The sequence below is a fragment of the Panthera tigris genome, chromosome D4 (assembly GCF_018350195.1).
Source record: "Panthera tigris isolate Pti1 chromosome D4, P.tigris_Pti1_mat1.1, whole genome shotgun sequence".
In the NCBI taxonomy this organism is placed as follows: Eukaryota; Metazoa; Chordata; class Mammalia; order Carnivora; family Felidae; genus Panthera; species Panthera tigris.
Window position 1 is genome coordinate 14,230,865 of NC_056672.1, and position 21,111 is coordinate 14,251,975.

General features: G+C 36.7%; 1 protein-coding gene across 3 annotated transcripts in view; it reads left to right on the forward strand.

The window, feature by feature from the left end:
- CD4H9orf85 (chromosome D4 C9orf85 homolog) overlaps positions 1 to 21,111 on the forward strand; it is a 106,479-nt gene that overhangs the window by 58,425 nt on the left and 26,943 nt on the right. For 2 of the 3 annotated variants that reach the window (XM_042964763.1, XM_007077490.3), the window contains exons 3-4: positions 5,776 to 5,889; positions 6,405 to 6,812. The exons of the other annotated variant lie outside the window; for it this stretch is intronic. In XM_042964763.1, coding sequence (XP_042820697.1) covers positions 5,776 to 5,889; positions 6,405 to 6,552 — 262 coding nt within the window. In that variant the 3' untranslated portion in view covers positions 6,553 to 6,812. Of the gene's footprint in view, positions 1 to 5,775; positions 5,890 to 6,404; positions 6,813 to 21,111 lie in introns of those variants that run through there. 3 annotated transcript variants of the gene reach the window in all.

A 21,111-nucleotide genomic window follows, 5' to 3' on the forward strand; every position in this document is an offset into this window, starting at 1 on the left:
TTTCCCTGTTCCTGATCTTATAAGGAAGATATTCATTCTTTCATCATTAAATATGATGTTAGCTGTAATTTCTTTGTAGATGCTTTTTATCAGTTTGAAGAAGTTTCCTTTATAGTTTGCTTAGAGTTTTTATCATGCATTGATGTTACTTTAATGCTTTTTCTGTGTCTATTGAGATCAATAAATGGGTTTTCTTCCTTAGAACATCAATTCAGTGAATTATATTAATTGATTTTAATATATTTTTTTACTGTTTATTTTTATTTTTGAGAGAGAGTGTGAGCGGGGCAGGAGCAGGGGCAGAGAGAGAGGGAGACAGAATCAGAAGCAGGCACCAGGCTCCATCTGTCAGCATAGTGCCAGATGTGGGGCTTGAACTCACTAACCACAAGGTCATGACATGGACTGAAGTCGATACTTAACCGACTGAGCCACCCAGGCGCCCCTTCATTGATTTTAATATTGAATCAACCTTGCGTGCCCTTGGATAAAGCCTACTTGGTCATGATGTATACCCTTTCTGAAATGTGATAAATTTCATTTGCTAACATTTTGTTATAGGTTTTTACATCTATGTTCATTAGAAATACCAGTCTGTAATTTTGTCTTTGTGTTATCACAATATTAGGGCCTCATCACATGTGTTGAGAACTTTTCCTTCCTATTTTGTTTTCTGAAAGGACTTGTGTAATTAGTTTTTTTTTTTAACTAGTGCTATTTCTTGTTTTGATAGTATGCCTTTTCAGAAATGTGTCTGTATCAGTAGAGGTTGTTAGATTTATGTGCATCGAGTTGTTCGCCAAATTCTCTTATTGTTCTTTTAATATCTGTTAGATTTACCTAGTGCTGTCCCTTCTTTCATTCCTGATACTGGTAATTTGTCTCCTTTCTTTTATCATCGTCAGTCTGGCCATGTGTTTATGAATTATATTAATTTTTTAAAAGCATCTCCTTTTGGTTTTATCGATTTTCTCTTTCTGTTTTCAATTTTATTGATTTTTTTAAAAAAGTAAACTCTACTTCCAGTGTGGGGCCTGAAGTCAGGACCCCAAGGTCAAGAGTTACATGGTCTACTGACTGAGCCAGCCAGGCACCCCTCAATTTCATTGATTTTGGTTTGTATTGACATTGCTTCCTTCCATTTGTTTGCTTTGAGTTTACACTTTTTCCCAGGTGCCCCCCTCCCTGCTTTCTTAAAGTAGAAGTTCAGATAGTTCTTCTTGTTTAATATAAACATTTAATTATATAAATTTCTGAAGAATATTTTAGCTTTGTTCTATAAATTTCAGTGCTGTGTTTTCATTGTCATTCAGTCAAAATATTTTCTAATTTCCCTCGTGACTTCCTCTTTGACCTGCATGTTATTTAGGAATGTTTTGTTTAATTTCTGGATATAAGGGCATTTTGCAGATGTTTTTCTGTGTACTGATTAATTTCATTATGGTAAAAGAACAAATTTCAGGTTAAAAATTTTTTTTAATTTGTTTTAATTTTTTTTTAATTTATGGCTGAGAATATGGTCTGTCTTGGAGCATGCTCCACGTGTATTTAAAGAGAATATATTGCTCTTGTTGGGTGGAGTGTTCTATAAATGTTAATTTGGTTGATACAGGCTTCTATCAACCAGGTGTTCTATAACTTCATTGATTTTTTTGCATACTTGTTCCATCAATTACAGAAAGAGAAGTGTTGAAGTCCCTAATTATACTTATGGATTTTTCTATTTCTCTTTTTATCAATAGTTTGCCTCATTTATTTTAACACCCTGTTGTTAGGTGCCTAAACATTTAAGATTATGATGTGTGTGTGTGTTTTTATTAAATTTTGTTTCTAGTGTTTATTTTTTTTTGAGAGACAGAGAACAAACAGGGGAGGGACAGAGAGAGAGGGAGACACCGAATCCGAAGCAGGCTCCATGCTCCAGGCTGTCAGCACAGATTGGGCTCGAACTCACGAACTGTGAGATCCTGACCTGAGCCAACGTCAGTTGCTTAACCGACTGAGCCACCCAGGCACCCCGATTATTGGTTGTTTTTTAAAAATTGATCCCTTTATTGTCATGTAATAACCATTTCTATACCTGGCAATTTTCTTTGAAGTATATTTTGATAATAATATATTGACTACGGCTTTCTGGTTGTTTTTTTTTTTATATGTTTATTTATTTTGAGAGAGAGGGGAGAGGCAGAGAGAGAGGAGCAAGAATCCCAAGCAGGCCCTGCTCTGTTGCACAGAGCCCGATGCAAAGCTCAGTCTCACAAACCTCGAGATCATGACGTGAGCCAAAATCAAGAGTCAGAGGCTTAACTGACTGAGCCACCCAGGTGCCCCTCCAGTTTTCTGTTGATTAGTAGTTGCATGGTTTTTTTCCTTGTCCTACTTTTAACTGTCTATATGTTTCTGTTTAAAGTGGATTTCTGCTATCTTTTGTCTTTCATTCCAAGATTTATTTCTAGCACTTATGTTTGACTTTTAAAAATACCTTTATGAAGATTTAACTCACATACCATCCTCTTCCATTTGAAGTGTATAATTCAGTTGCTTTTAGTATATGATAGAGTTGTGCAATCATCACCACAACCAATTTTGAACATTTTCATCATCTCAGAAAGAAACCCCATGCCCATTAGTAGTCAATCTGCATTTTCCCCCCAAACACCCCTACTCTTGCTTTCTGGCTCTATCACTTTGCCTATTTTGAACATTTCATATAAACAGAATCATATAGCATGCAGTGTTTTGTGGCTGGCTTCCTAGCATAATTTTTTCAAGCATGTGGTAACATTTATCAGTACTTAATTGTTTTTTTATTACTAAGTACTCCACTGTAGAGCTATGCATCTTATTTAGCCGCTATTCATTACTTGATGGACATTTAGATTGTTTCCATTCTTTTGGCTATTAACAAATAATGTTGCTGTCAACATTCATGTACAAGTTTTTGTATGCATGTATATTTTCATTTCTTTTTTTAATTTTTTTAACATTTATTTATTTTTGAGACAGAGAGAGACAGAGCATGAATGGGGGAGGGTCAGAGAGAGAGAGACACAGAATCTGAAACAGGCTCCAGGCTCCGAGCTGTCAGCACAGAGCCCGACGCAGGGCTCAAACTCACGGACCGTGATACCATGACCTGAGCCGAAGTCGGCCGCTTAACCGACTGAGCCACCCAGGCGCCCCTATATTTTCATTTCTTATGTATGTATGTAGGTATGTATGTGTGTAGAGTATTGTTTGTTCTTGGCTCCTTTGTTGTAAATTAAAAAAAAATTTTTTTTAATGTTTATTTATTTTTGAGAGAAAGAGAGTGTGAATGGGGGAAGGGCAGAGAGAGAGAGGGAGACACTGAATCCAAAACAGTCTCCAGGCTCTGAGCCATCAGCACAGAGCCTGATGTGGGGCTCAAATCCACGAATCATGAGGTCATGACCTGAGCTGAAGTCTGACGCTTAACAAACTGAGCCACCCAGGTGCCCCTCCTTTGTTGTAAATTAATTGACCATATATATGTGCTTTTATTTCTGGGCTGTCAACTCTGTTCTACTGATTTATGCATTTGTTTTTATGTCCACACCATACTGTTTTGATTACTGTGGCTTTGTAATATAGTTTGAAGTCAAGAAGTGTGATGCCTCTAGCTTTGTTCTTAGGATTGCTTTGACTCTTTGAGGTCTTTTGTGGCTCCATTTACATTTTAGGATTACTTTATTTTTGTGAGAAATGTCTTTGGAACCTTGGTAGGCATTGCATTGAATCTGTAGATTGCTTTGGGTAGTGTGGACATTTTAACAATATTATACAGATATGTACAGAACATTCCACCTAAAAACAACAGAATACACTTTTCTTCTCAAGTACATGTGGAACACTCTTCAGGATAGATCCTATGTTAGGCCACCAAACAAATCTTAAAAATTTAAGAAGAGTGAAATCATATCAAGTACCTTTTTCAACCACAGCAGTATAAAAGTAGAAATAAATTACAAGAACAAAAGTGTAAACCTCAGTAATTTGTGGAAAGTAAACAACTACTGAACAACCAATGGGTCAAAGAAGAAATAGAAAGAGAAAACAAAACCAAACACCTTGAGACAAATGAAAATGGAAAGAGAACACACCATAACATATGAGATATAGCAGTAGTTATAAGAGGGACGTTCATAGCAATAAATGTTTACATCAAGAAATAAGAAAACTTAACCTAATTTTACATCTCAAGGAACTGGAAAAAGAAGAACAAATGAGCCAAACTTAGTAGAAGGAAGGAGATAACAAAGAACAGAGCAGGAAAAAAGTGAAATAGAAAGGAAAAAGACAATAGGAAAGATCAATAAAACTAAGAACTGTTTCTTTGAAAAGATAAACAAAATTGACAAATCTTGAGCTCAACTCACCCAGTAGAAAAGAGAAAGGACTCAAATAAAATCGGAAGTAAAACAGAAGTTACAATTGATACCACAGAAATACAAAAGATCCTAAGAGACTACATGAACAAATGTATGGCAACAAGTTGGAAAACCTGTAAGAAATGGATAAATTTCTAGAAACATACAACCTTTCAAGACTGAATCTTAAAGAAATAGAAAATCTTAACAGACTGATTACTAGTAAGGAGATTGAATTAATAATCAAAAGTCTCTCCCAAAACAAAAGTCCAAGACCAGACAGTTTTACTGGTGAATTCTGCCAACATTTAAAGAATTAACACCAATTCTTCTCAAACTATTCCAAAATATAGAAAAGAAGAGAACACTTCCAAACTCATTTTATGAGGCCAATATCACTCTGATAACAAAACCAGACAGGGATGTCAGAAGAAAAGAAAATTGCTGGCCTGTATCCCTGATGCACACAGATGCAAAAATTCTCAACAAAATATTAGCAGACCAAATTCAATGATACATGAAAAGGATCATACAACATGATCAAGTGGAACTTATTCTAGGGATGCAGGGGTAGTTTGACATCTGTGAATCAATGTGGTATACTACATTAATAAAATGAAAGGTGAAAATATTATGTTCATCTCAGTAAATGCAGAAAAAGCATTTGACAAAATTCAACATCTGTTTATGATAAAAACTCTCAACAAACTGGGTAGAGGAAACATACCTCAATGTAATAAAGGTTGTATATGATAAACCCATAACTAACATTAGACTCAATAGAGAAAAGCTGGAAGCTTTTCCTCTAAGATCAGGAACAAGATGAAGATACCTTTTCTTGCCACTTTTATTCAACATAGTACTAGAAGTCATAGCCAGAGTAATTAGACAAGAAAAAGAAATAAAAGGCATCCAAATAGGAAAGGAAGAACTAAAACTGTCACTATTTGCAGATGAAATTTTTAAAAATTTATTTAAGTATCTCTACACCCAACGTGGGCCTCAAACTTACAACCCTGAGATCAAGAGACTCAGGCTCTTAGACTGAGCCATCCAGGTGCCCGTGCAGATGACATTTTTAAAAGCTTTAAGAAAGAAGATAAATCTAGGGTGCCTAGCTGGCTTAGTAGGTGGAGTATGTAATTTTGATCTCGAGGACATGAATTCAAGCCTCACTTTGAGCCTAGAGCTTACTTAAAAAATAACAAACTGTTATTTAGAAATGCTATATAATTAATCTAAACTGACATAAGATAAGTGAGATTGAAATATAGGAGTTTTGATTTTTAGGCTTTTCACTTATACATTTAGCTGCACCCCCTCATTTCAGCAGATAAATCTTAGGAAATTAGTAAAAAATAATACTTGATTTTTTTTCCACTTGTAGTGTTAAATGTTTACAAAAAGCAGTGAAAGATTCTTATCACATAATGTGTAGACCATGTGCCTGTGAACTTGAAGTTTGTGCAAAATGTGGAAAGAAAGAAGACATTGTTATTCCGTGAGTATTTTTTTTTTCATGTCTGGGATTTACTCTTTTAGTAATTGATAAGTGGATTTTCTTTCAAGGAAACATTCAGTAGCTCTAAGAGTCTTAAGGTGCAGTTTATCACACCAGTTTAGATTCTTTCCTTCTACCTAACAAGAAAAAAGTCTTAATTATTCATTAAAATTTTCTATCATTACAGTAAAAATAAAACTTTATATTTTTAGGAAATGGAAATATTTATCCATAAGGCTTACATTCATCACTCATCACAGAAGAATTCATTCATTATATAACTGCTTTTCTTTAGTGGACATCATATATTAATTTCTTTGAGGCTATTTTGTTGACAATAATATTATAATTGGTTGGATCTTGACTGATATGAGTCTTCAAGGATCTTTTACTCTATACTTATTTTTTTAGGCTCCTCCTAATCAGGAAATGTAGTATGAAGTTCTTGTCACTCTATAGTTAAATAATGAAACCTGAGAAATAAATAGAAGTTTTAATTTTTTTTTCAATTTTAGGTTTAATAAAGAACCAGAAAAGACAGAAAATCCTGAAAGTAATCTACGTTCCAACCCTAGAAGTTGCAGAAGAAATGAAGAAGAAAGTGATGATGATTTAGATTTTGATATTGATTTAGATGACACAAAAGACAATCCAGGGGATTAATATATTCAAAGTCAGTTTGAAAACATGAAATTCCGAACAACTTTTGACTTTTGAGGGTTTTACACAAAAATACTGTGAAATCCTAATGAGAAAAATAGCAAAAACCTATATAGAAAACAGGCAAAATTCACACATGGACTATATAACTTATGCATGATACTTGGATAATTATGAAACTTTCATGTAGTGTTTTCTTACAATACATTTTTTTAAAAAAGTTTTTTAATGTTTATTTTTGAGACAGGGAGAGACAGAGCACAAATTGGGGAGGGCAAAGAGAGAGGGACACACAGAATCTGAAGCAGACTCCAGGCTCTGAGCTGTCAGAATAGAGCCCGACACGGGGCTTGAACTCACAAACGATGAGATCATGACCTGAGCTGAAATCAGACACTTCACCAACTGACTCAGCCACCCAGGCGCCCCTCTTATAATACACTTTTAAGTAGCATATGCCAGAGTACCTGCCAAAGTGAATATTAGGTTATCATATTGCAGTTCAAGGGAATTATTTAGAAGAATGTGCTACCTAATATCAAACTAAACAAGATTCAGAATTGTTACTTGTGTAAGAACTATCTCATGGAAAAATCAGATGATATAACTGTAGTGCAAGCTTCAAAAATTGGTCCTCAGCACCTTTTGATACATTGATCCCAAGTAAATGACCCACATAACAAAGTCCCTTTACTTAAAGTTTGCTTATAAAAGACTTGTTATTTATTTTTTGTAATAATGTTTAATAAGTGTATTTAAGCAGTTTTTCTTGAAAGTATTTTTACATACTGGGTCACATTTTTTAACCTTTCTTCTTTTGTGAAATATACATACAGAAAAAAATATATAAAATACATATGTGTAATTTAATAAATAATTATAAGAAAAATACATCTGTCTCCAGATGAAGAAACTACTTTTAAACAATAGAAATTAGTTTTGTCTGATTTTTAGTCTTTTTTATCTTTTTATTTTGAAAAATCTCAAACCCAAAGAAAACAGCAAACTAGTATAATGAAACCTTGTGTATTCTTCCCGTAGATTCACAATTGATCTGTTACATTTTCATTATATCTCATTAGGTATTAGATACATATTTTATTTCCTGAACCATTCGAAAATAAGTGGCAGACATTGGATTTGAACTTTATATGAACAGACTTATACATGCATGTTATTTTGTATCTCTTTATAATGAAATAAAGAACATGGATGTGAAATTGATCCATATTGTTGTAAGAGCTTTAATTTGTTCATTTTGCAATACTGTGTTTTATTCCATCGTCTTAACATACTACAATTTATTTATCCTCTCTAATGCTGAGGGACATTTGAGTTATTTTAAAATTTTCCTAGTACAAATAATACTGCTGTGACCATTGTTACGTGTGTTTCTTGGTATAAATTTCCATTAGATGTATATTTAGTAGTGGTACAGGCCATCCAGCTATGTACATCTTCAGGATTACTGTATAATGCCAAGCTATTTTTCCAGAAGAATTGTTATCTCCTTTCCCCACAGCAATCTATTAGAGTTCCAGTGCTCTGTATCCTTTTTAACTAACACTTGATCTTTACATTTCTGTCAGTTTGATAAGTGTGTAATATGTCTTTGTCTTATTAATTTTATAATTTATATGTATAGGTATGCATGTATATGTTACACACACACACACACACCCCACATCTTTTTGTCCATTCATCTATGGATGAACATTTAGGTTCCTTCCACATCTTGGCTATTGTCAATAATACTGCAATAAACATAGGGGAGCATATATCTTTTCAAATTAGTGTTTTGGGTAAATACCCAGTAGTGGAATTACTGGATCATACGGTGTTTCTATTTTTTTAGTTTTTGAGGAATCTTCATACGGTTGCATAGTGGTTGCACCAACCGATGTTCCCATGAACAGTACACAAGAGTTCCCTTTTCTGCACATCCTCACCTTGCTGTTTGTCTTTTTGAGGGTAGTCCTTCTGACAGGGTATGAGATGATGTCTCCTTGTGGCTTTGATTTGCATCAAAGTCATGGTGCATGGTTAGTGATGTCGAGCATCTTTTCATGTGTCTCTTGGCCATCTGTGTGTCTTCTTTGGAAAAATGTCTATTCAAACCCTCTTCCCATTTTTAATAGATTTTTTTGTTTAAAAATATAAAATCTTATTAAAACGTTGAGGAAAATGGAGACATAAATGGAGGAAGAGAAAAATAAGTGGAAAGAGATACCGTATTCATGCTGGAGAAAGAGATACCGTATTCATGGTGAGGAAGTCTCAGTATTCTAAGGTTACAATTTTGCAGAAAGTTTCCCATAATTTTGTGGGCTTACCTTTTTGCATACAAAATTATTTTCTGGCTGAGGTAACTTTTGTGGTTAAAGAGCCAACTAAATTAATTACTAGACCTAGCATAAATTCTTTCCCATCTGAATAAGTTATAAATCCTCAGATTACCTTCTTAGGAGAGAAATTTAACAAAGAGCATCACCTAGTGACATATCCTAATATCTGCATTTCTGTCTTTAGTGGTAAGAAAGGTTTTGCCTTGTTTTTTTTAAGCAAACATAAACTTAATTGTTACATTTAGTTCATTTATATTTTTTAGGAAGTATTTTGTACAATCTAAAAATTTCTTTTCATTGGAACTCAGCATGGGTCTAAATCCTGCTGTATCATTTACTAAGCTGTATGTCATGGTACAAACTAGTTAATCTTTCTGTGCCTTGGTTTTCATGAGGTTGATAGGAGGATTAAATGCATTAATATGTGAAATGCCTAGAACCTATAAGAACACTATGCAATTGATGCTATTATTGCTACTGTTTGATTATATGTATAAATTGGTAATGGATTAGTAATTATTAATAATGGAGAAAGCAATTTAGTTGTTTGCCTACATTCTGCAAGTTGCATATATATATAAATATCTATAATGTAATATATATAAAAATTCCATGTGTGTGTGTGTGTGTGTGTGTGTGTGTGTGTGTGTGTGTGTATAGACAGAGAGAGAATGCAGAATGTATATATATGGAATCCTGTTAGTTGCAAATCCATGTTAACTGGTTTCAGGATCTGTTTTTTAACTACTGAGCTGCTGTACCAGTCTTAATCACATTTCAAAAGCAGTTCCAAAGGTAAATAGAGAAAACTGTATTAGATGGAGGACATGGCATGAACTTACTTGGTGACTAAAAAGGCTTAGAATAATGACAATATAATAATAACATTCATTCGTTCAACAAATAATCGTTGAGCACCTATGTGTGCAGGGCCCTGTTCAAGATACGTGGGGTACAACAATGAACAAAACAAAGATCCTTATCATTTCAGAGATGACTTTTTAGTGGGTAGAGACAGACAATTAGCAATAAACGTAGGAAGTAAATTATATTAGAAGGTGAAAAGTGCTGTGGGAAAAAATAAGGAATGCTTGAGTGATTGGGGCTCTAAGAGCTTGGATAGCCTAGGGATGGGTGTACAAGTGGGTGGGAAGTGGGCTGTGATTTTTAAGTGAGGTGCCCAGAGTGACACATTGGGGAAGAATGTCCCAGGCAGAGGAGACAGCCACAATCTGGCAAGATTTTGCCAGATTTGTTCAAGGGACAGCAAGGAAGGAAAGAAAGGATTAAGTTGGAGAGTCATAAGCCATCAGGGAGGTAATGGATGGCCCGATCATGTGAAACCCGCTTTTGAGAGGTTTCTTTTTTATCTTTGGTTTTCAGCCATTTGACTATGAAATTTTGGTTCGTGCCTTAAGGTTTTCTTAGTTCTTCAAATCTGTTGGTCACTGTCCTTAAACTTGGAAAAAAATCAATTTGTAGGTTTTCCTTTCTAAATTTTTCTTAATTATTTTTTTTTAAGTAAGCTCTACACCCAATGTGGGGCTTGAACTCAAGACCCCAAGATTAAGAGTCACATACTCTACTGACTGAGCCAGCTGAGTGCCCCCAGTTTGTATGTTTTCTATTAGCCTTTCTTGTCATTCATTAATTGTCTTCTAAATAAATAGGATTAAGGTATTGAGTGTGCTTTTAAACCCAGCTAGTAAATTGTTAATTTCAAGATACTGGATTTTGTAGTTCTAAAATGTCCATTCAGTTCTTTTTTTTACTGATTGTAACTGTTGAAATGTTCCATGTTACCTATCTTGCATATCTTTTCCTCTTTTTTTCTTTGACATATTCATCACAGTTATTTAGAAACCCTTTTTTACTTTCATTTCTTTTATCTTGATTATTGGACACTTTCTCCTGCTTTGCACATCTAATAATTTTTATTGTATGCTAGAAATTGTGGATGGTATGTTATAGAGGCTTCCTCTAAAAAACAAATTACTGGTCACATCAACCTAGTCCTAACAGAACTTGGGTGTAGGCTTTACTGGGGTGGTCTGTTTCCGTTCGCACTTATTTCTAGAATTCCTTATTCCTATCTTCTTATTCCTCAAGTATGGCCTTTATTTTTGGAAATGTATTTCCTGCGATCTTAATGTGGGTAAGCTCAGACTCCAGCACTGTGTGACCTCTGTCATCTCTGCCTGGCTCTAAGCCTCTCAGCAGCTGTTCTCTGCTAGGACTCCTTCGCTTGTGCCCTGGCTGTGGCCAGCTTCGGAGACTAAGGAATGACCAGAGAAGCAGAAGGAGAACCAAGAAAGGGTATCCTCCTGGAAGGCAAGAGGCATGTGGATTAAGTGTGGAATGTATCCTGGTACCGTTCAAAACTAAACCCTCTCCATGATAAGCTCATCAAATGTTCATCATGGCTCTGTGTAGTGCTAACAATCACTGTCCACATTTTACAGATGAGAAATCGAGGCAAAGTAATTTGGCACACAACCAAAAAGTGTCAGGCCTAGGTTTTGAACCTATTCAATCATCTGATCCCAGAAACCCTTCTGGATATTAGGGTTAGTATGCATACGGATAGTATGTGAATTGCTGACTGGATAATTCCACTGTTTTCCATACTATTACTATTCCAGGGCTGTGCTGACAGTCCTCCGCTATGCTTTCGTATTCCATTATTTCAGACAATCCTGAGCTTTTTTTCTAAAGAACCATTGGGTCCCAGGCATCCCTGGAGAGTGCTCATTGCTGACGCCCTTGAGTTCAAATCACTTTTTTATACTACTCCTTTCTGTGACTGTTATTTCCACATCTGAGTCATAATACCTGTAATCTTTCTAAGTAGGTGATGTCACTTTATTGTGAGACCTGCTTGCGTTATGGAAAGAATATAGGTGTTTGCAAGCAATTCTGAATATATCCGGTAGGTTGTATTGGGATTATCTTGCATTAGAATTATCCAGTAGGTTGCAGTGATTATCTTTTAGTACAGTAATAATTACGAGGAGAAGAAAAAGAAAGTTTTTATATGTACTTGGTACATGTGTACGTATTTTATCATGTAAGATAAACAATAGTGTTCTGAGTTAGGTGTTCTCAGCTTTTCAGGTGGCAAAACTAAGTTCAGAGGTTAACTTGCCACAGTCAAAAAGATAATAAGTAATAAACTTAAGATTCAAACCAAGTCTATATGGCTCCAAAGCCTGTATTATTTCAACCACATTTATCCAAAATTACCCATACTCCATGTCCCTAAACATTTTTTTTCCTTAAGTGAAGTTTGTAACATCACTAACTTGAACACCCCTCTGTCCCTTACTATCTCCCTCTTTCTAGGTCTTTTCCTTCCCCTGTAACATTAGTTGTATACTGAATGATTGCCCTGTTCAAAAGCTACATTATTTTTTAATAGAAAGGTGTAGGTATCTTCCATATAGCTGTGGCTTAGAATTTTGTCACTCACGCTATTCAGATTTGCATGGAATAGTGATGTTGGAAGACCATCTTTCATAGTTTTTATTGGCAACCCTTTTGGAGTCAGGGATGTGTATTGGGATTACATACTCAGCTCTCTACTAATGCGTCCTATACTTTTGTTAGTAATTATACAGATGGAAATGATTATGCTATCCCAAATCTCTTACATAAGACTTTTTAATGAATTAAAGCACCAAGCTTTCAAGAGAGGTCACTACAGGGGCCCTGGGTGGCTTAGTTGGTTAAGCTTTGGCTCAGGTCATGATCTCACAGTTCGTGGGTTCGAGCCCGGCATCTGTGCTCATAGCTCAGAGCCTGGAGCCTGCTTCAGATTCTGTGTCTCCCTCTCTCTCTGCCCATTCCTGGCTCATGGCTCTGTCTCTCTGTCTCAAAAATAAATAAACATTGAAAAAAAAGATATCACTACATAATAATTACACATGAGGTTGTACCTTTTATGTCTATATAGTCTTAAAAGTTAAAAAATTTTATACTCTTAAAATTGGTTTCTTCCAAAGGCAAAATGTGCATTATCATAAAATGTATAGTTAGTACTTGGACTAATATGGAGGATTTTAAGATATATATTCAATGTAAAAATATAAATAGTCCCTAGGTGTTCAGAGTTGATTAAGTGATACAATATTTCATCAAAATTTGGTTTAGAAGTTTCTGTAACCTCTAGAAATATTAATATGAAGTATATAAATTAAATTTTATTATTAAATATTTAAATTCTTAAATACTACTTAGATTTTTTCAGTATGTTTTTCGAAGACTTTTTTTTAAGTAATCTCTACACCCAACATGGGGCTTGAACTTACAACCCCAAGATCAAGAGTCACATGCTCCTACCGACTGAGCTAGCCAGGGACCCCAAGTTTTTTCATTATGTTAAAGCGAATCAAATGTCTTTGAACTCAAAATTAACATTAAGTTGTAATTAACATTTTAAAAGGTAGATGTTGTCCACTGATGAAGCTCACAGATATGATGAGCAGAAGAGTCCAAACGCAATGAGATTATATATTCTATAATTCTATTTATACCTAAGTTCAAAAATAGTCAAATATAATTCTATTTATACATAAGTTCCCAAATAGAAATGTAAAATTCAACACTTACTGTATGTAAACGTTACCTGAATTGAATACAATTGTAACACTAAATTAAAAGCACTTAATAATATAATGTTGTCAAAACCATGTCTTGAAGTAAAGCAACATAAATCTTAACTCCAGGGGAGTAGGAAGCAGAGTGACTTGGAGGCAGAAGGATGTTTGAATCCCAACCTCGCCTGTTACTAGTTGTATGACCCTGGACCAACTGCCTTACTTTTATGACATTACCTTACGTGTACGTTACCTATTTGTAAAATAAGGATAGTGACTTCTACAGTATAAAATTTCCAGAAGTGTTAAATATAGTATCCATGAAGCTCCTGGGTAGAGTAGGTGCTCATTCATGATGTTTATAAATATTATAAATTTTGGTTTTGAGATTTTCTTTTAAATTATCCTAAGAGGCTGTGTTGGGGTGAGAAGTAGGTAAGCTGGAAATTCTTGGATTAGGAAAAAGAAGAAAAAAAAAAAAAGCTTGATTCAGAATTCTATTACACTGAAAGAGAAGAAGCAACCCCCCCCCCCCCCCCCATGAAAGCATTTGTACAAGAAGCGTCAGAACTGCTATTGGCTGTTTTTAATGCTTAGAAGGGGTAGACCCTTCAGTGACAACATACACAAACGTGTACAATGACAGGCTTTAGAAATAATATTTCTGACAGTAACACGTTTACAAACGGCCTTTCATTTCTTTGTTAAAACTGAGTAGGGGACGCTGGGTGGCTCAGCTGATTAAGCACCTGCCTCTTGACTTCGGCTCTGGTCATGATGTCATGGTTCGTGAGTTGGAGTCCCCCTATACGGCTCTGCACTGACAGCACTGTACCTGCTCGGGATTCTCTCTCTTTCCCTCTCTGCCCTCCCCGGCATATGCTAAGTCTCTCTCACTGTCTCTCTCTCTCTCTCAAAATAAATAAACATAAAACAAAATAAATAAAACTCAGTAATGGCATAATGCTAACTATAATATCACACACAGAGAAACTTTCTGAGAAACTTCGATAATCAAATGATCAAAAATTTTATATTTTGAAATTACATAATGAATTAAAAGTAGAAAGTTAGGGGCGCCTGGGTGGCTCAGTTGGTTGAACATCTGACTGTTGATTTTGGCTCAAGTCACGATGTCACAGTCTGGGGGATTGATTGAGCCCCCAGTCGGGCTCTGTGCTGACAGCACAGAGTTTGCTTGGGATTCTCTCTCTCCCTCTCTCTCTGCCCCTCCCCAGCTGTGCTCTCTCTCTCTCTCAATGATAAATTAAAAAAAGAAAAAGAATGTTAATTGGAAAGGCATATTCCATTACACTGAAGTTTTATTTAAATTGTAAATTTGCATGTTTAAATTACAAATAAATTTTGTGTAATTATGACCTTATTTATTCTACTTTTGTTAAAATGTTTATTTTATTTATCATGACCTGAGCCAAAGTCAAGAGTTGGACGCTCCACCAACTGAGCCACCCAGGTGACCTTGTTCTACTTTTTATTTTTATTTTAATCTAGTCCCAGATTTATTTGTGGAAAATATTTTCTTTAATCTCTAAGAGAGTTTTTTTTTCTTTTAACACGATAAAGAAAAATCATGGTAACATGGGGAACAACGACCTAAATGACCAATATAGGAAATGAATTGGCCCTGAGGAAAGCCAGGACCAGGTGAGGTTAGGAAGACGTTCTCCTATGGGACAAAACTGATGTCTCTCAGCAGCGGACATTACAACATGTCCGCAAACTCAGGAAACAGACGATAAGCTGACTTTTAAACTCTGTTATTTACACTTTCAAATAGTATACTCAGTATGTTTTCTGGGGAAGTACTCTAAAGCAATAGATCCAATTGTTATTCTGGGGGGAAAAAAACATAATTAATACAACTACAGAGTGTCCAGAACATCTGGTAACACAGGAAGAAGAGTGTATTTATTATGCGTCACCCCAAAGCATACTGAACATAGTATTTGGAAGTGCAACTGAACAGTTAGTTACACACTGTTTAAAAATAAGTTTCTCCTATGTTTCTCGCCTTTGCAACACTCGTGACTGCCAGCTGAACAAGGCAGGTGCAGCGTGAGTGGCCTGCCAGTGGACGGTGACAAAAACAAGACTTACTGAAACAAACAAGTGTTTCTTATAAATAATTTGGAAACGATTTTGGAATCCATTTCTTGGCATTGAAAACAGTACATTTCAGATCCTGTTAAGTGATTGATTTAAACATGGGAAGTCCTCAGTCGGTGGTTCCAGAAATACCGAATGATGCTGTGCTACGGTCAGTAAAGTTGAGAGGATATCCTCCAGCAAATGAAAATCCCAGAGGAGAGAAGCTGCGTGGGGGCATGCTGTCTCTGCACGGTCACGGTCATTAATATGGGGTTAGTGCTGTAGAACTGTGGTGACACATCGGTTGCAACGAAACAGACCCTGGGGGCTAGACTGGAGACAAAACAGGAATCCCAAAGCAGCTCCGTTATTTGTTTGGACAAAGCATCCGACCAGTCAACTTTTCTGTATTTTTCCATTCGTATGACTTCCTCTCTTTCTGGGACCCACTTGTCAAGTACATTTTGCCCACACATGGGACAAGCCTACGGTCCAGAAGTCAATCCTGTTCTTCCCAGCTGTAAACTGACTGCAGAGGGGACCACACACGCCATGGAATTGAACTTAAAGTAGTATTTTTGTTTTTTTTATTCACTGCTGCATCGGGTGGCAAAAAAATTTTGAGGGAGTTTCAACTGTGGGGTCGCTGACTCCGCCATTATGCACGAAGCCCATGAATTCCACATGTACACTCAGCATTGTTAGTAGACTGAATAATAATATGTCTTGCATATCTGTCTCCTCTTTTTATATGCAGTAATATGATTAGTTAATGCAAATTCAAATTATTACTGAGTTCACAGTATTCTTGAAACTATGTATTTCCTCGATTTATACTAAAGGTTCAATTAGAATACATAAGGCTGTCACTGTTTTTCATTTTATTTATTTATTAAAAAAAATTTTTTTTACCATTTATTTTTGAGACACAGACAGAGCATGAACGGGTGAGGGTCAGAGAGAGGGGGAGACACAGAATCCAAAACAGGCTCCAGGCTCTGAGCTGTCAGCACAGAGCCTGATGCGGGGCTCGAACTCATGGACCGCGAGATCATGACCTGAGCTGAAGTCTGACGCTTAACCGACTGAGCCACCCAGGCGCCCCTGTTTTTCATTTTAAAAAGGGATTCTCGGCCTGGGAATGGTTGGGAACCACTAATAAAACTATCAGCCTCATTGTGCTGTAAATCCTGTAACACTCTATGAAAGCTTCTTCCATAACATAGTGATAATTTCGTCTATGTAATTTTTAAATGTTTTTTTCTTTGAGGTATAATTTACATACCATAAAATTCACCCATTTTAAGTGTAAAATTCATGATTTGGTAAATTGACAGTGTTGTGCAGTTATCACCACAATCCAGTTTTAGTACATTCCCATCACCTCAAAAAGATCTATCGTGGCCAGTTTTAGTCATTCCCCATTCCCACCCCCAGCTTCAGGCAACTAATCTCCTGAGTCTATAAAATTGCCTGTTATGAACCTTCCATATAAATGAAATCATAAAATATGTAGTTGTTAAGTCTGGCTTTTTTTTTTTTTTAAGTTTATTTATTTATTTTGAAAGACAGAAAGCATGAGCGGGGAACGGACAGAGGGAGAGCAAGAGAAAGAGCCAGAGCAAGAGAGAGAGAGTCCCGTGCAGGCTCCACACTGTCAGCGCAGAGCCTGACATGGGGCTCAAACTCACGAACCATGAGATCATGACCTAAGCTGAAGTCAGACACTTAACTGACTGAGCCACTCAGGCGCCCCAAGTCTGACTTCTTTCATATAACATAACATTTTTGACATATATATGTGTTGTAACATGTATCAGGAGTTCATCATTTTCTCTCTCTTTTTTTACTAAATAGTACCCCTCTCTATGGACATACTAATTTTGTTTACTCATTCAATTTCACTTTATAGCTATTGTGAATAATTCTGTTGTGAACGTTTGTGCGTCCTTGTGTGAACCTATGTTTTTATTTTTCTTGGGTATATATACCTAGGAGTGAGCTCTCTTGGTCATGTGGTAAATTTATGTTTAACTTTTGAGAAACTACCAAATTGTTTTCCAAAGCAGCCACACCATTATACCACCTACCATCGATGTTGAGGGTTCCCCACTGAGAAGGTTCCACATTTGTAATTATTAATCCATTTTGATTATTGCCATTCTAATGGGTCTAGAGTCTCAATGTGGTTTTTGTGTGTTCCTAATGACTACTGATATTATTGACTCTGCATCCTTTTATATGCTTGTCTACCAGTTGTATGTCATCTTTAGTGAAATGTTTATTCAACACTTTGCCTATTTTTTTAACTTTTAATTTTTTTTAAAGTAATCTCTAAGCCCAACGTGAGGCTTCAGCTCAATGAACCCAAGGTCAAGGGTTGCATGGGGTGGGTTGGGGGAAAGGGTAGCTTCTGGCTGGCTCATTTGGAAGACCATGTGACTCCATCTTGGGGTTGTGAGTTCAAGCCCCATGTTGGGTGTAGAGATTACTTAAAAATAAAATCTTTTAAAAAAGTTCTTTAAAGACAAACAAACAAATAAACAAACCATGAGAGACTCTTAATGAGAGACACCTGAGTATCTCAGTTAGTTTAGTGTAGGACTCTGCTGGGTGTGGAGCCTGCTTGAGATTCTCTTTGTGAGAGAGAGTGAGAGAGAGAGAGAGAGAGAAACTCTTAACAACAGAGAACAAATTGAGGGTTGATGGAGTGAGGTGCGAGGGTGGGCTAAATGGTTGATGGGTGTTAAGGAGGGCACTTACGATGAACACTGGCTTGAACACTTACGATGAATCATTGAGTTCTACTCCTGAAATCAATACTACACTATATGTTAACTAACTAGAATTAAAAAAAAAAAAAATTGAGAATAAAACCAGTGCATACTCTACTACTGAGCCAGCCCAGCACCCTTATTTTGCCTACTTTAAACATTGGGTTGAGGCGCCTGGCTGGCTTAGTCGGTAGAGCATGCAACTCGTGCGCATGTGACTTGTGATCTCAGGGTCATGAGTTCAAGCCCCACATTGGGTGTGGAGCCTGCTTTTATTTATTTATTTGATTTATTTATTTATTAAAAAATTTTTTTTTTAACGTTTATTTATTTTTGAGACAGAGAGAGACAGAGCATGAACAGGGGAGGGTCAGAGAGAGGGAGACACAGAATCTGAAACAGGCTCCAGGCTCTGAACTGTCAGCACAGAGCCCGACGCAGGGCTCGAACTCATGGACCACGAGATCGTGACCTGAGCCAAAGCCGGCCGCTTAACCGACTGAGCCACCCAGGCGCCCCTGGAGCCTACTTTTAAAAAAATTGTCTTGTTTTCTTATTAGTGAGTTGTAAGATTTCTTTGTATATATTTTATATACAAATCCTTTACTAGCTATAACTTGGAAATATTTTTCTGCCAGTCTGTGACTTGTTTTATATATATATATTAAATATTATATATACATATATATATTTTTAAAATATATATTATATGTATGAAATATGATAAATATATCTCAATTTAAAAATATCCTTCACATTACATAATTAATAGTGTGCAGGCACAATAATCCATCTGGTAGCCGTGGAGATTTGGAGTCCTGAAGCCTAACAAACTACTGCACCTCCAGCTACGTGCTGCATCATTTATGAAAGTTTTGGAGCAACCATTTGTGCGCACAGTTTTGTTGGAGTAAATTTTTAGAATTGGAAGACATGTAGAGAGCATGTAGTCCAGCACGTTGCCTCAGTAGGTAAGACAGGATAAAGTTTTCTGTTAGGAATTTCTGTTTTTCTTCTGTGGTGGGTATGCTATGTGCATGTCTCGAACGACTGGGGAGGGTGGGGTGCGGCACCCCTGGCAATGTGGGGAGATGGCCTTCATTTATCGTTAAGTTGAAGTGGGATTTCAATGAGTAAATGCATTAGCGCACGCGCGTGTGAAGGGGGTGGTTCCACTAGGGTCTTCATGAAGGAAAGAAAAAATAACTGGATCTACCTTCAATAATGAAAACTTGTAGATTCAGCAAACCAAAAAAGTCAAATGTGGATTCTCATATCAGCTCTGATTTTTCTGGACTGGCTGCTTGTTTGCTCCCCATCAGAGAATACTTAATATCTTTGCTTGTTTTTATTCAAAAATGAGTCTGCATCAGTTATTTTTTTATAGAAAATACCTTTTTGTATCTTATATGCAAATGCCCTATACCTGCAGTCTCTGGCTGATGCAGTTTCTTTTGTCTCTTCCATTTGGTAGAATGAATTTGTTCCTGCTTGAATCTTTTTTTTAAAGATTTTATTAGTTATTTATTTGTTTGTTATTTTTTTTAACGTTTATTTTTGAGAGAGAGAGAGAGAGAGACAGAGAGACAGAGCACAAGTTGGGGAAGGGCAGAGAGAGAGGGAGACACAGAATCTGAAGCAGGTTCCAGGCTCTGAGCTGTCAGCATGGAGCCCAGCGCGGAGTTCAAACTCATGAACCGCGACATCATGACCCGAGCTGAAGTCGGACACTTAACTGACTGAGCCACCTAGGCGCCCCTATTTATTTATTTATTTATTTATTTATTTATTTATTTATTTATTAAACTCTACACCCAATTTGGGGCTCGAACTCACCATCCTGAGAGTCCCATGCTCTCTACCAACTGACCCAGCCAGGTGCTCTCATTCCTGCTTGAATCTTGAGCTGAAAATATTTTGTCCAGTACCCAAAAGTATAGATGCTATGAAGATCACTGTATAATGCTATTAACCCGCCCCCACCCCCACGAGAACATCAACTGAGATTAATGCTTCCTCAATAATATGATATTGGGCAGTGGTCCCCAGACCTGGGTTACATTAGAATCACCTGTGGTGTGTATTTAAAATACTAATCATCTAGCCCCTTGGACAAAGCTCTCCTGATGTATTGATAATGATCATTGTAGTTCGGGGAGCCAGTAAGGCAGGCCAAAATGGCTTGGCAGACCAGCATCCAGGCTGTGGGTGCATTTGTCATTACAGCGTGTTTAGCACGGCTGGAACGATGGGCTCACCCCTCTCGACAACATGGTACTATGGGCCCTTAGGCACAGAGCTATCTAAACCTCAGGTGTGGGCCATAAATGTCAGGGAGAAGCCTGCCATATTTGGAAGCATTGTTTTGTAAGGGACAAATGTGGGTGACATTTAAGAGCCATAGGGAAATACAGCAATACAGATTTCTCCTGTACTACGAGAGAGATGTGGGAGAAACAAATTATTGGCTGAGAGGTCTCCTGATTCCTGATCAGGTGACTTGTGACCACATGGCTCTTCTGGGTTGCAGCAACTTAACCTCTGAGGGGTGGTGGAAGGAGGGAGGTGCATCCTTTCCTGAGCAAGGATCAGAGTTCAAGCTGACTCTGTTTCCCATCCCTGCTGGCCTTCTCAGTCCTGGTTCTTTAGTGTGTGATCTCCTCACTTCTTTGGAGTGATTAAGTCTTACAAAGAGGTTTATAGAAAAGAGTTACTCCCACCCACCCCTTAAACATCTCC